The sequence below is a fragment of the Lissotriton vulgaris genome, chromosome 11, assembly GCF_964263255.1.
Source record: "Lissotriton vulgaris chromosome 11, aLisVul1.2, whole genome shotgun sequence".
Taxonomy (NCBI): domain Eukaryota; kingdom Metazoa; phylum Chordata; class Amphibia; order Caudata; family Salamandridae; genus Lissotriton; species Lissotriton vulgaris.
The window spans coordinates 956,660,097-956,677,017 of NC_141699.1; the positions used below are offsets into that span (position 1 = coordinate 956,660,097).

The 16,921-nt window shown below is 43.4% G+C and overlaps 1 protein-coding gene across 2 annotated transcripts in view; it reads right to left on the reverse strand.

Moving 5' to 3' along the window:
* The window catches only part of PLCH1 (phospholipase C eta 1), an 897,070-nt gene that overhangs the window by 208,023 nt on the left and 672,126 nt on the right, over nt 1-16,921 (reverse strand). For both annotated transcript variants that reach the window (XM_086944121.1, XM_086944120.1), the window contains one exon: nt 6,494-6,601. In XM_086944121.1, the coding sequence (XP_086800247.1) occupies nt 6,494-6,601 (108 nt within the window). The remainder of the gene's footprint in view (nt 1-6,493; nt 6,602-16,921) is intronic.

Here is a 16,921-nt window from a genome sequence, read left to right on the forward strand (position 1 = left end):
CAACGCCCCCCCTTCTCCCTCCTCCCCCCAGCCCCCCAGCCCCCCAAAAAAGTCAAACACAAACAGGTAGTAGAAAACAGGGCGGTGATGAGGTCCTTGACAATTGGCCCTATAGAGGCCACCCAGAGATGAAGGTCGCAGGAAAAGTTAGAGTCCCACCAGTTCCAGGGGCCGGGGTGGTTCCATAAACCAAACATGGGTTACCCACGGTACCTTGTAGGGGCGAGCCCCTCCGACGCCTCCATGCTGTCTTCCTGGGGCTCATGCTACTGAGGAGCTGTCCCGTGACGAAGCCTCTGTCACTCGGGCCACCGAGGCCACTGCTGCTCCCCTCTCGTGTATGCTAATAGTGGGGTCCGGCCTTCGTGCCGCAGCAGGAGGGCCCACTCTCTGCCAAGATGAAGAACGCCGCTGACGCCTCGGCGGGGTACCTTGCTCCTCGGGGACCGGCGAAGTGCTGGACAGGTCAAGGAGCTCTTTACCTGCCTGCAAAGAGCGGATCTGGACCAGCCTGTTCTGCCAACGGAAGATAAGGCGAAAGGGGTGGCACCAGGAGTAGGCCACGTTCTGATCCCGCAGATATGCAATTACTGGCCGAAACTCACGCCTTTTTTGCAGCGTCGAGGCCACCAGATCATGGAATAGCTGGGGGCGATGATCGCGGAAGAGCAGCGGGTTGATCCCTCTCGCTTTCCTGAGAATACGTTCCTTCAGTTGGAAGTCGTGGACACAGTCCAGAATGTCAGGGGGCGGCGCCCCAGTGCCCCTTGGGAGACCCACACGGTGGACCCTATCCATCCAAATTTTATGTAAGTCATCCTCACCCAAGATCTGCAGGAAGAGGGCCTCCATGTAGCCCCTCAGATCGCGGCCTCACCGTCCCAGGGCACCGCTCGGATCCTGATGTTGTTCTGGCGAAACCTATTTTCCAAATCTTCGGCATGGGCCTGGAGATCGAGATTATGTTCCGTGAGACGAAGAACGTCCTGCTGGAGATGGTGCACATCGTCGGCCAGGCCCACGTCATGTTCTTCTAGTGTCGCAACCCGTTCCCCTATGCTGTCCACATCTCGCCTCACCTCGCACAGATCTGACGCAAGCTGGGAGAGGAGCTCGGAGATGTCCTCCTTTATAGCGTTGAATAGTTCCACCATGAAAGCCTTGGTGGCAGGTGCCTCGTCATCACCCTTCAGGGGGGATTTGCTGGTTCACGGTGGCGTCGTCGGCTGGGTGGTCTTCGAGTGCCCCTCCTTACCCGGCTTATCCTTGCGGGGTCTGGTTTTCATGGTGCCGGCTCGGTAGGAGCGGTCTAGAGGACAAGGCCAGATCTCTTCCCTCTCGGTGCAGGCGCACTGCGTGACCAGTCCGTGCAGGTGAGTCCCCTCAACGCTGGCCCCATAGAACAATGGAGTGACCGGGGATGAGTTCCGCGTTGGTCCCGTCACCCTTGCTACACAGGACAGTAGGCCAAGCACCGCCCACCGTGGGCAGAACCGGGCGCGATGCTATCTGGCCTCCTTCAGGCCTCTTAAGTCTCTCCGGTCCGGCTCGGTGCTCAGGGAGGGCGCCACAGGGGACCCCCAGAACCCAGACCGGGGGGCCTCTCTAAACAGCGACCCAGGAGGTAGCGCGGGGCCTCCACCTGTAGCAGGCGCAGGGCAGGGCCGACAGCTCTCTCCGTCGGTGGGGTCCTAGGGCTCACCTCTGCTGTTCGATGCCCTACCGCCAGCCCACCACTCAGAAGCAGCCAGGGGAAGCCGGGGTCAACACCGCCGGGGTCGCGAAACTCGAGGGCCAGTGCAGTTCTCCCGATGTGAGCAAGGAGCTCTCCGCTCCGAGAGTCGCTCAATCTCCGCCACTGATCCCGCTTCAGTGTGTTGCTCTCACCGCGGCAGTGGCGGCTCCTCCGTCACCGTCGGGCCCTCCTCCGTAGCCGAGACCGCCGTCACCCGGCCTCGCTGATGGATAGGCCGCCTCCGGGTCGCACCTCGGTCCCGAATCGGACCCGATACAGCTCCGCAGCGGACCGGTAAACCCCTCCTGTCATCTCTCCGCACCATCGGTACTTAGGGGAGCCAGAATCACGGGCGAAAGCGCGCCCCAGGAAGCTGCTGGACAAAGCTGATGAAATCGGCGCCGGAGGGACTCAGATTCACGTCTCACTCTGTCGCCATCTTGCCTCGCCCCCCAGGATCATTATATTAAACTGCCTGTAGTTATGGCCATGCCAATGCTCCTGGGAGAATGTAGGATATTTCACTTCTCTAGAAGATTTAGACTCATCACCCCAAATGGTGCTTCCAACTAGGAGCACATTCATACATGTAGAATCAGTTATATGAGGAATATGTTTTATCTGCAAGCTATTGTTATAAAGTATTGTGAAAGAAGGCTGGCAAAAAGGGAGTGCCCTGTAGCTCTGAGCACAGCTTTTCGCCCACGGGTAATTGTTCGCGCTCTATAAATGTCAGTAAATAAATAAATAAATAAATAAATCACTAGTCTGAGAAGCCGTGCCTAAATTGTGCCTACATTAAGGAAACTGGAGTTGAATGGGGGAATTCACTGAATCTGAGAAGGAAATTGCAAATGGCATTCAAATGTCAAAATCTGCCCCATGACCACCAGGTCATGAGGGTGGCAAGAACATTTGACGCTGTTAGTCTTGTTTGTATTAAGGCCTCCATGGCACCCAAAATGTTGGAAATGTAAAACCCCAAATATTGCTTAAAACCAGCTCTAAAGGTGAACATTGTTTACCACGAATCCTTTTCCCGGCACGGAATTACAACGCTGTTGTTACAATGACCGCATTATACCAACGCATACCATTACTCCGCAAGTCAGGACAATGACTTGCGGAGGGGGCAGAATGGGTTGTATTTAAAATCCAACACCTTTCCTACTGTTGCACATACTGGAGCAGGTATAGTAAATTCTATTATTCCAACATGCAGCGCCTCCCAGAGCAAGTCATTGCTCCGATTTGCGAGGTAATGGTATGCGTTGTTGCAATGCGGTCGTTGTAACCACCTCTTTGTAATTGTATGCGGGGAAAATGAATTCGGAATAAAGTGGCATATTCGCTCTAGAAACCTGAGAGCACATTTAAAAACTGCGGTGAAAGTGGAATCAGACCACGGCATGGTATGGTCACCTTTCAACACTTCTGGTGCCTCCTGTAACTGCCCTTATTACACTTTTACACTGGATTAAATATAAACATCTTGCAAATGGTGAGGAGGAGGAAGAGGGAGATGTGAGACAGGAAAATACACTGAGATAGTGAGCCACTGACACTGGAACATCAATTCACCTGCAGTAATGATAGCAGTTAGCGGTGACATTGTCATTGGCACCGAGAGACCCTAACACTGAGAAAGGTTGCAAGTCCCCCCCCCCAACTCACCCTCCAAAGTGTGATCATTCCATACAGAATACTCTAATCACACAGTCAGGACCATGCAAAAAAAAATCAGCCATCAGTTACCTAAGACTATTTCCAGCCATGGGCTTTCATTTATTAAAACAGTGGCAGGACATTCTGAGAGTTCTAATCTAGTTCAGTTGCACTGAACCTATTAGACCAATATTCAAGATAACAATGGTTTGTGAAAATAAAGCAAAGAGATTGAAAACAGGTGCACTGTAGCCAATAATTAAGGTGGGCAGTAATCATAAGGAAACAGTCCCCACAATAAGAAAATTAATGGAAAATTAATGTTAGAATAACTCAACCCCTGAAATTTGGAGGTTAATGTATCCTCTTTCAATAGCTGAATCCTAAGAAATTGGAGCACAGGTAACTGATCATAAGCAGGGTTATGAAATGGAAACTTCAAAGGAAGATCCTTAAAAGAAATGAGAACCCTATAGGCACCTTGAAACCTGGGTTGTGTCAGGAGAATAATTAAGATACTCCAGTACAAGAGGACTGAACTAAAATCAGGTTGATTGTAGCAACACGGAGCACAGAGGCACCACAAAAATAGGATTGAATGCATCAGTTGAGGAAAAGGGAGGTCTCTTATAAAAACAGTAATTGTAGGAATAGAAGCACCAACATCTTACCAAATCATATCCCTTCTTTCTATGCTTGTGTTGAGAAATGCTCAGACAGATTACCGGATTTCACATGCCTGTCATAACGGTTACTTCTTTGAGTCATTGCATGTCTCACTAGGAGGATTTACTGGTCAGCTTAAGGATTTATGGGAGTTGTGTGGTCTATGTTGGTGGGTAGTTTAACTTAAACATGATCAGGCCCAAGGCAGCTACAATCAATAGTGGTGGAAGCATTTTTCACGGTTAAAGTCAAGGCAGGATCAAAACTGAAAAAACAGAAAGCACTTGAAAATGTGTGTTATCTCTCTCTGTTTAGATACCATTACTGTCTAGTCACACATATGCTGGATGATGTCCCCCTAAACCTGTGAGAAACACCCACTAGCCGGGAGTGCAGACCTCTTGCCAGCAACAAAGAGCTAGCATAACACCTGTATATTTCTGTCAATTGCAGATAAAATAAATTGCATCCTAGGAGATTTGTGGAGTGCGGATCTCATTCATGGGCAAGAGCTTGATGAGGGAGGCGTTCTTGGAACAATTATAATACATAGGAGGCGTAAGGATGCCAATTTCTCCAATAACTACCAGTAGTGCACAGGATTTATAGCACCCGTAAAATAACTAAAAGGCAAGAATGTTAAAAACATTTATGTGGAGACTTTTAGGTAAAATGGAAAAAGTGTCTGCCTTGTGCTTAGCATGGCTACCCATAGTCAAAAGTGCTAAAAAAAATAATAGAAAGGTGTGCCAGGCATGACTTTGATCTTGAAGCTGCATCTAAGAGTCACTAGTCTGATTGATGGAAAGAAGTAATTGGAAAGATGTGCATAGCAGGCCAGGTGACCAAAGACCATGCACAGTAAACACATGACATAGGCGTTCACCAGGAGTTGACTCAATTCCAGTGGGGAGAAGAACTACAGTTACCTGTGTCAGAGGAAATTAGAATATATGTAGGCACACCAAAGAACTGCTTAATTTCCCACTAGACATTCAACTTCTGAAAACAGTTAAAACCTCCATCTGAAACTCTGGGGATATATGAGGAACTAACCAGGCAATCAGATCTGTTATATTCACCTTTGTAACTCTTCATTTTTAAGAGGTCCCAATTTCCCAATTATCATTCCCCAATGACATTAACTATGGGGGGGGGGAGACAGAAAATGGAAACAAATTGTATCTCTGCGGGAAAACCTACATTGGGACACAGATCTGTGTAGAATTCATGCAAAATCTATTATTTATTGCTTCACAAGCTAGGTCTTCCTTCAGAGTTTCCATAACGGACATGACCAAAAGAATCTCTACCTCTCATAGTATCAACATTCATACTGACTGCCCCTACTGCACAAAGACTGTCTGACGTTATAAAGCAATAAGACTGCCAGTGCCGCCCTTGTGCCAACACGTGTATTGTCCCTGCTGTACATGGGCATTGGAGTTCCAAGACCTTATAAACTCGCACAATGGATTTATACGGCAGAAGTGGTCCAAATTATACTCGCGGTTTCATAAATTACGAGGCAAGAAAAGCCAAAATATGAGGTGTAGCACATTTTTTGTTAGTATTACCTGATTATTTTGCCATTTGTACACGTTAACACAATTGGGGCAAAGGTTTCACCACATTAGTACAACTTTGACACCCAAATACACAAGTAAGCGATAGATAGGTGGCCAGACAACCTTTGCAAGGAGCCTTTCACTGCACAGCAAAGTGTTGCAGTGTTTTTAGTAACTTTTAATCCGTTTGAGCTAAAAACATTTTTTTCAGAAATCTTCAGATTATGGATTGACTAGGATATGTGGCGTATCCATAATTATGCAGATAACACTGCTGCAGCAAAATTGCATACTTTTAGTGGTCCTGCTTATAAAGGAGCTCAGACAAGCTCCTCTATCTGATATCACAACTACTTCATGAGGTCCAATACCCTCATAATAAAAAGCACAAGGTACTTTGTCCAAAGTAGAATAGTTTGTGTTTTGTCAAAGTTAGACTGAGGGTGATGATACAGTAGGGCAAATTGCCATGTTGTTGGTGAACATATCAGGGAGAATTTAAAAGCCTTAATCTCCTTTCAAAAACAGGTGTTTCTTTTTATTTTAACCACATCCGCGCTCAGAGAATTCTCCTCCTGTGCTCAGATTTACAAAATCCCATGTTTCATGACGAGCTGGGCTCGGCATCAGCGTGCGAGGAGGCTACGCCATGACGAGCCCAGCTCGTCATGAGCCTGGAAGGGGTTAAACATCTAAATTAATAAATCTGAGATGCCACTACGAATGCACAGAAGGCAGTCATTTTGCAAGATCCAAATTCTGCAAACTGGTGATGCAATTTTAAACTTTTTTTTTTTTAAACCCATTATCCTCATAAAATTCTACACTAATTGAAAATCACAAATTCTTGCATACTTACAAAACAGTAAGTCAATTTGCAGTCATCTTCAATTTCATCGGCGCTATCTTCGTCAGAAACCTCACCCTCGGAAGCATCATCCCCAAGGTGATATGGCAGCTTCTTACCCTGGGAAGAAATGTAATTATTTGAGTCTTAAGAGTAAACACACTTTGGAACTTTTCCAAATCTCTTTTTTCAAATCTTCATTTCAGGGCGAAAAATCGCAATTGTTATTAATAGTGTCGGAAAGGAAATTTGCAATTGGCGAGATCACAATGCATTTATAAGACGGGGCTCACAGTTTAATTATAAAGAACTTCGTTTTTAATTATCATTATTACAATTTTGAATCAGAAAAGACAATATAATATCAAAAGTACATTATTGTATGTTTAACATATAAAAGATGAAGGATTCTTGTTTTTGCAAAATGGAGGAAATGTCTGAATATATTGGGCAGCATAAGCAATGCTTTTTATCTTGTTTTTGACAGATGTGCAATAAGAATTTCTGCCATTTTTCTAAATGAGTACCTTTACTCATCTAGACACTAATGGGTTATCATGCTGTTCGAAAACATGGTTTGCATGAAAGTTGAGCAAGGTGCTAGGCCATGTTAAGGAAGACAAATCTATTTAAATGAAAACTCAGACCTCGTATACTGGATATATCACTTTAGTTAGCATGAATTAAGGTTTTATTCGTTTAAAAAGCACTCAGACTTTCTACAGTGTGTAAGTGTAGAAAAAGAAGCAATTTAAAAGTTTTTCTTTAATATTTCTTCATGTCTAAAGCACACAATGAAAATAAAAAGCAAGTGAGTAGCATGCACTAGAAATCAAGACATCGCTGCATGTTGCTGATAATTGATATTTTTCGACTTACAGGTACTCCGATTTTAAAAAGATGATAATGAACTTGTAGAGATTGAAACCTTGGACTTTTCTATTACATACTGATGTACACAGATCTCGCTCTGGCAGTCAGGCGACAGTAGTTAAAAAAAATAAACGAGTTCTAGGATAATCAAGCAAAAAAATAGATAGTGTGTTTGATTTATGCTAACCATGAACAATCTCATTGCCCTGAACCTATAGTTATGAATAAGTGGACAAAACAACAATAGGACGCACAGGATGCTACAGGATTGAGAGGGTCATACCCATTTTTCTAAACGGATTGGGACGCGTTTCAACAACTAGTCTAAACTACACATCGCCTGCTTGATGCTACTGTCATTTACGCCATCAGGAAAATATCTAGTTGCAAGATCCACTCCCCTGCTAAATTGGACTACTCACTGCCATGTCATTGTGGTGCTGTATTTGAACAAATTGCTAAGCATCGGTTTCATGAACCATGTGCTAGCAAATACATTGTGGAACTGCTGCCTGCAAAATAATTTGACACTGTTGATGGAATACCTTCCATGGCTAAAAAAAATTCCATTATAGATTGTCAGTCTCTGCCAAAACCACAGTTCTTTCTATCACATATGACAGACAGAAGATGTTTACCTCTTAGTGCTAAAAGAGTGCAGGTCTATTCTGCAGCTATCATTGCAGGCTGACCAGGCAATCTATCAACATTTCACACCAGCCTCACTATACACTGTTGCTGACTCATTCCTCCCTAACTCTGTAAAACGAAGTAGAAAGCTTCTAAACTATACGTCCCTAATGAACTCTAGTCTCCGGTCCCCCCACATTGGCTCAGACCCTGCATGTCTTGATGAAAGCTCTGCACAATAATAATAAAGATGAAATGTGCTACCGCACTAGTGGGACTCACTGTGGGAATATATATTCAAGTTGTAAATACAATTCAGGTAGTCACTAACTATCAACGGCAAAAAAGAACTGTAGATCGCTTCTTCACATTAAGCTTCAGCACAATATTGCTTCCTTTTATCTAAATATCAGCTCAATGTATACACAGAAAATATATATAATACCCCTGTGTGCACTCTCCTTGTGCTGAAATAAGTGTTTTGTTTTTTTACAAGTCTTGCCCAACATGCACACTAACACAACACTGTTTATTAATGATAAAAAATCAAAATAATTAACGGAGGAGGGCACTTAAGGGGTCGTAATCCAGAGTCCTCCCTCTGCATCTGTGGAAAAAACCTCTTTAATCGTTGTATGTATAGCATAGTCTTCGGGACATATAAGAGCACTCTGCCAATGAACTGTAAATCTTCATTGAAGGAACTCTTGTTATTATAGGTCAGACACCCCGGTGTTCCACACGTTGTTCTACCTGCAGCATGCCCTGAAGTTGGAATAGGCGAAACGTTCAGTTGAAATCATTTCACAGGTTTGGATGACAGATGACGTTCAGTTGGAACCCACTGTTACCACAAGATGTATGACAGTGGAAAGCACAATTAGTGTTCTTGCCTGAAAACAAATGTCCAATAAGTCACAGTTGCACCCTCACAGCAACCATGTATGAGTGCTGAAGGGCGGGAAAGGCATCCTTATGATGTGAATTAAAAATACCTTAATGTATACCAGCTACTTGGCTTTATTATTGGGTACACTAGGTAAGGTTAAAAAATGTCTCAGACCTTCTCTTTCATAAGGATGACCTTCCCTCCCTTCAGCACTCACACGTGTGTTGTGACAGTCCAAGTGTGTCTTATTGGATGTTTGTTTTCAGGCAAGAACACTAATTGTACTTCCTACCTGCAGCTGCCGTACATCTTGCAGTGAAAGTCTCTTTCTAGGAGGGCGTAAGGCTGCTTACCTTCTCCTCTCTTCTGTGTATTGTGTGTTCAGCTGGAACCCAATCAGAGTTTATGCTTTTCCTTCTTGAAACTGCTCCCGGAGCTCTTCTCAACACCGACCTTTTCGTGGAACACTTGTTCACAGAGTACTTTGCTGGGCAACCTAAACAAGGTGCCAGCCTCTCTCAGAACTCTTCTGATCAACTCTCACCTCCTCTTTCCTGTGAAGTCTGATCTTGAACTAAATCCAGCTGGATCTACCAATTATTTGACCACTCATGCGAGAGTTCATCTGCTAAATGTGGATTTTCAGAGGAGTCTTGAAATAATAGACTTTGCTAGCTTTATAACTTATTGCTTAAACTTGAATCATGGGAACAAAGAAAGCCCACAATAACTATTAAACTGCCAAGCTATGCATCCGTTTGGGAAGGGGCAGTGAGCCTTCTAACATCTGGAAGAAATATTTCGTAACTAAATACTTTGCACATACATTGACATTAATCTGAAACATGCAAATGCATTTACTATGTGATATTCTTGTTATAGTTAACTGCAGCAAATGCAGGCCTCAATTCCAAATTGCGGATGTGCCGATGCCATATACCTTTCTTGTGTATTTTTCCCTCTTCTCATAACAGGAGAAAAGCTGAACCAGTAAATGTTAAATGATGTCTTATTTGTGTAATTTTCTCATTAAAATATTTATCTTTGAGTATGTATGAGAGAGCAAAATATTGATCGAGCTCCTGGGAATGAGAACATCCTGGAAAGATTGTATCATCTTGTTGCGGATATTTAGCTGAAGGTCACTTAAACCGTTTGGTGTGTGTGTTGGCCAATGGCTCCATGGTGCGTCATATGGCCGTTGGCCGACACTGTGGAAGGCTTTAGGGAATTCTCAGGGGCAAAGCACTGGATCATTCCTTTAATAAAAATAAAAAAACGGCAATGCTGAATCAATTCCGAGTCTCCCTCACCCATTTATTGCGTCAGTGTGCTGATGTCACAAACCTTCACCGGAGTGGATTGGAATAAGTAGGTACGGTTTGCTCCCTCGTCCAATCGGGATCTGGGGGGTTTTGGATGCCCCCCATGTTTGTGGAAGGCATCGCTGGAAAGGGGAGAGTCTCCCCTTTCCAGGGATGCCTTTCAAAAACTGTTCCAGAAGCAGGAATCCCACTAGACCTCACAAGGTCACGAGAAATCTCATTAGGGGGATAGGCCCATGTGGTACCTGGCCGCCGCCCCAGAGAGCAACATTTCTTTCACATATATGTCTGTTTTCCCCCTGGGGTGTAAATGTGAATGCCCCTGCCCCCCCCCCCCTCCCCCAGGGGACTATAACATTTTTTGTAATGTTTTAATTGTCAGGGCTACTACAAACCGGCTAACTCCCTGTGGGGGCTATTTATTTTTATACATATGTGGTTTCACTGGGTGGGGGCACAATCAGTCCCCCCAGGGAAACCACACATTTATTAAAAAGTGATCTATATATATATATATATATATATATATATATATATATATATATATATATATATATATATATATATATATATATATATATATATATATATATCTCTCTCTCTATATATATATATATATATATATATATACAAATATATATACATATACTCACTGAAAACGCAAAGATTGCAGGGATGTTATAGTTGCGTACTGCATTTACTCGAACTAAACCATAGAAATAAAGCAGTTATAGTTACCAGCCCTAATTATAACTTACGCCCCCGCAATGCCCTGCTTATGACCTCAAATATTACATCACTCATGACATTGTCAGTGACATCACTGATGACATCTCAGATGGCATCACTGATGACATATCTATAGTACCACTTACACCCCTATACACCTCTCAAACACACACACAACCACTCACATACCCAGACCCATACAAGTACTTGCACAACCACTTACTCCTCCATAAAGTCACTCACACACCCATTCAGTCACTCATACAGCCACTCACACAACCATTCGCTCGGCCATATAGTCACTTAGACGACCAGTCACTCACCCATACAGCCACTCACACATCCATACACTCACTCATACAGCTACTCAAAAACAATTATTCACCTATACACCCACTCACAGATTCACCCATACGGCCTCTCAACACAGCTACGCAGTCAACCATAAAATCATTCACATACTCACTCACCCACACAACTACTAACATATACCATTCACACATCCATACAAGCACTTCCATATCCGCTCACGCACCCATACAGCTATTCACAGACACCCACTCTCTAACACAGCGACTCATACACCAACTCACTTAACCAAACAACCACTAAAACAGCCACTCACCCATACACCCACTTACACAGCCAGTCACTGACTCATACAGCCATTCAGACACCCACTCATACATACCGACACTCACACACCTACTCGCACACCCATACAGCAACTCACACACCCATAAAACCACTCACACACCCACAGAGCTAGTCAGAAACACACTCACTCACCCATACGGGCACTCAAGCACACACTCATACAGACAGTCACACAGCCACTCAGATCACATATATTAAAAATAATATCACTCATTAGTAGTGCACCTTGTATACTAATCTAACTTTTGAAGTAAGGTAGTATATATATTTAACACTCAAACTCTTAGAAAAAAACCTACAATCACTTGATGTCATGAGCAAACAATACAATTGTCAAGATAATTCTTGTGATTATGTTCCTGCTAGAGAGAGATTGGAGTTTTGTCTACCTGCAGTTTTGATATGCCATAAACCTAGAGCAGAGGGTTAACATGTCTGCTGCAAAGAAACAGATCAGTATTATATGTGGATAGCTGAGTCGATTAGTAAAGTCAGCTGCTACTAGTGCTTTAAAACAAATGATATGTATGTTAGAGATGGCCTATGGAGAGATCAGGTGGTATTTTGTTGGGTGGTAATGAGGCAATCCAAGGATGAAGTCAAGGGGGGTGCCAAAAATGATTGTCACACTGTGTGCCACCAGCGCTAAAGGCAGTGATGATGATGTAGGATAGAGTTTTAGAAGGACCGGGTTAGGCAGTAGCAGAGATGGCATCTTGGAGGATGACTGCTGCTCAAGCCCTTACTCAGGTTATGAAGGACAGTTCTCAGGCAGGACCAGAGACTGAGACAGTAGATACCGAGACAAAGTCTGAGGGAGAGGACGATGGAGAAGAATCTGAAAGTGATTTTCAGTCGGCGCAGTTGCATTCTACAACTCATCTACCAGTGATTTTGAGGGACACGATGATGACAGTAAGGCTGTCGGTTCGCAATCACAGTCTGTGAGCGGGACAACAGTAACAGGATAGACCAACCCAGAGAGCTGGCACGTGTGGTGGCAAGCACATACGGGGTGCACGCTTGGTAGGCCCCAATTTAGTTCAGCTCCAAATTCCGCCTTTCACTGGCAAAGCTGGATGCAAAGTCAATACGGTCATTTTTTGGCCAATTTACTACATCCATCTCTTTTTGGATGTTGACTTTCCGGAGTAAATTGTGCAGCTAACAAATTTGGATTCCGAACAATTTCTGAGAGAGCATGGAGGCACTCTCAGGCCTCATTCTAGTGCACACAAGAGGACTCCCACTTCATTGAGGGAGTTGAGAAATTTTTGGGCCTTACACTCAAAATGGGGGTAGTGCATAAGCCAACCTGTTCTATTCACACCGTTTGGTTAACCCCCATCTTTGAACCGTACATGAGCAGAGGTTGTTTGTTGCAATTGTAGCGCAAGCTGCATTTCGATGACAATTCTGCTGCATTGCGCGAAGACTATCCAGATCATGACAGGTTGTTCAAAATTCAGCCTGTCGTGGAACATTTGTCTGGCAGGTTTCCAGAGGTTTATACTCCTGTAAAGAATATAGCCATCAATGACTCCCTGATCCTGTACAAAGGGTGGCTGCTGTTCAGGCATTACATTGTAAGCAAAAGAGCTTGCTGTGGCATCAAGCGGTACATGCTGTGTGAGAGCTCAACTGGCTATGTGTACAGCTTGAGGGTGTATACAGTGAAGGAGTCCAATCTCAACCCTGAAGGCTGCCCTCCCATACTAGGAGTCACAGGGAAGATTGTATGGGAGCTTTTCCAGCCTCTCCTTCACAATGTGTATAACTTTTATGTAAACAATTTCTATAGGAGACTAGAGCTGTTCAGTGAGCTGTTCAAAGCTGGAACTGTGGCCTGCTGTACAGTTTTTTGTTGCTGCAAAGGATTCATGGAGGAGCTTGTTTATAAGAAGCTCTAGAAATCCTAGAGCACTGCATGCATTTCAACTAACCGCTCGCAGTTCAGTTCTTGGATAAGCATGATGTGTATGTGCTCATTAATATTCATGATGAGAGCACTTCACCGGTCATGGTTTTGGGTCAGATGGCCGAAGTTTACAAGCCCACCTGTATACTGGATTACAAGTACATGGGGGAGTGAATAAGAATGACCTGGTTCTTCAGGAATACAATGCTCGTCATAATACTCACACTTGGTACAAGAAACTGTTTACCCATCTGATCGAGAGTGCAACATACAATGGGTAGGTTGTTTATCGTTCGTCAACCTCAGGAAGACTTAATGTATTTCCTTGACTTTCAGTTGTCAGTCATTGAAAATCTTACTGCTACAGAAGCAGCAGCCTCCAGTTCATATGCTCTGTAGGACGTTGTAAGGCTGAAGGAGCGACATTTTGCTAATTGTATTCCTGCAACACCTAAAAAAGGCTCTACCATGTTGTTGTTGTAAAGTCTGATCTAAGCATGGAAAGAGGCAGGTGAGCCGTATTTACTGTCCCCAGTGCCCATCGCACCTAGCCCTGTGCTTTCCTGATTGTTTTGCATTGTACCATACAGAAAATAACTACTGGGAAATAAACTTGAGGTGGCGCTGCTGTTACGTAAACCTTTCAATGGTTGTGCATGGATATCTACCTTCCACAGGCCACTACTTCACTAGGCAAGCAGCTGTAGAGTTGTTGTGCCTCTACTTGAGGAAATAATGGAGTTCCTTATGGTCCTACTTGACATCTTTATCTGCCATCAAAACGTGGTTGGTGTTCTGTTCGCTGACTGACAAGTGCATTATAGTCCCCAGACTGCACATATTGGGAGATGGAACATAAGCAACGGTGTCAGAGTACTCTGTGTGGCAACATTTTAAAGGCTTGACTAGATTGTGAAGTGCTTTTTAGGGAACTTATGTATACAGCACAAGGACCATCCTGACTGCCACGAGAACCAGAGTAAGCGTAATAAGTCAAATGAATGTCCTGTGGGACTTATTCTCCAACACTTTTATTTGCTTTGAAAGTGTGCAAACTCAATTAGTAACTGATATCATAACCTATGTTATTGAAAAAGAGTACTGGACACAGTACCATGTATGAAGATTGTTTTCACATCTTTATATTACTTATGATACAAGCTAGTCATTGAGTTTTCATACTTTCAAAGCAAAAGTAGAAGTGTTGGTGAATGAGTCCCACAGGACATTTGTTTGGCTTATTACTTTAGGGAACTTAGGCAGTATGTACCCAAATATTTGCCCATCTTTCAAATGGTAGATATGCTCTCTCAGTTCGAGGAATGAGCTCTCGGAGGAAGCCATTCTCAGACATCCCCAACTTGCATGCACAAACTGGAAGGAATTGGATTTAGCCCAGGAATTGTGCTGATGGTGCATGAAAGACACATATTCTGGAACTTCAAGTAGCTAGGGATGGAGGCATTAGTATAAATTCACTTGGCAATTAAACAGGATTAGCCAGGATTCTGAAGAGGACAGAGACATGAGCAGCTAAGAAAAGCTTACGTTAGGTATGCTTTTCCAGGAATATTGCATAGGTAGAAGGCAGATTGCAAAGGTTTTACAGATAACATGCCAAAACTTCATCTTCACCTATGAATTCAAACCCATTTGGTGCAGCACTCACCCAATAGTGCCCTCCAATGGCACATATAGGTAAATGCTTGACCTGCTTGCCATGTTCATCCTCCATCAAACTTAGTAGATGTTCAGTTTGCTGTATGATAAGTGCATTACAGTCACAGCATTGCACATAATGGTGGATGGGACATATGCTATGTTCTCATGAATTACCCTGTGTTTCAAAGACAACCATTCTTCAAAGTTTATGATGTTCCCTTTAGGAAATTGGAAAATTCTCCAGAATGTTTGCTTTAGTTTCAAAGTTAGATATGCTCGCTCAGTTTGAGGAACAGGCCTTGGGGCATACTCGGATACCCCCAACGTGCTATACATTTCTGAAAAGTACACAAAATGTTGAATTCACAAGGGGTTATTTGTGTAGATCCTTCAAGGTTTTATATTTAGTAAAAAGCAGTTGAAAACAAAACATATTGAAATTGAGTTGAAATAATAAGCCATTTGAGCCAACATTTTCACCTGTAACTTCTTCTAAGTATGACATTTTTTTAAGCAATATACTGTTTCATCTGCTGGACCCTTCTGGTTGTGGGGATATATAGGACTTGTAGGTTCGCCAAGAACCCGAGGAACCCAGAGCCAATAACTGAGCTGCGTCTTGCAATAGTTTTTCATTGTGTACTGGATATATAGCAATTCATTTGGTAAAATATAGTGAAAAATAGGTACCACAAAGCTTATATATTTTCAAAATGGGAACAAAATATAGAGTTTAGAAGCAGTCCAAAATTGTGGGTACCCATACAAGCAGGTGAGTTAGAGGTAATTTTTCAAAATGACTTCTTTTTTTAGAATTGTCTTACATTTGGAAGGCAGAAATGCAAATAAAGCAAATTGGTAATAACACTTGTTCTACTATTCTGTATTCCCCTAAGTCTCCTGATAAAAATGCTACCTCACTTGTGTGGGTAGGCCTAGTGCCTGCGACAGGAAACGTCCCAACACGCAAAGTTAACACATCACATTTTTCCAGTGAAAACGGACCTTTTTTTTTTAATATGTGCCTAGCTGTGGATTTTGGACCCTAGCTGAGCCGGCAACTAGGGACACCTAGCAAACCTATACATTTTTTAAGCTAGACACCCAGGGGAATTAAGGATGGGTGAGTTGTATGACTCATCAGGTTCTGTTACCCAGAATCCTTTGCAAACCTCAAACTTTGTAAAACAAAACATCATTTCTTCAAATTTCTGTGATGAAAAGTTCTGGAATCTGCAAGGAAGCACAAACCTCCACACAACCAGCATTCACCAAGTCTCTCGATAAAAATAGTACCTCACTTGTATGGGTAGGACTAGTACCTGTGACAGGAAAAGACCCAAAATGCAATGTGGACACATTTTTTCAGTGAAAATTGACCCTTTTTTAGCAATGTGTCTAGCTGTGGATTTTGGACCCTCGCTCTGCCGGCACCTAATGAAATCTAGCAAACGTATACATTTCTGAAAACTAGACATCCAGGGCAATCGAGGATGGGGTGACTTGTGTGAGTCTCACTAGGTTCTGTTACCCAGAATTACTTGTAAACCTCAAACGTTGTCCCAAAAATAAATTTTCCTCACATTTCTGGGAGGGAGAGTTCTAGAATCTGCGGGGAACCACAAACTTTCAGCCACCCAGCATTCCTCAAAGTCTCTCAATACAAATGGTACCTCACGAGTGTGGGTAGGCCTAGTGACCATGACAGGAAATGGCCCAAAACCTACTGTGGAGATTTCAAAATTATCAACCATAAA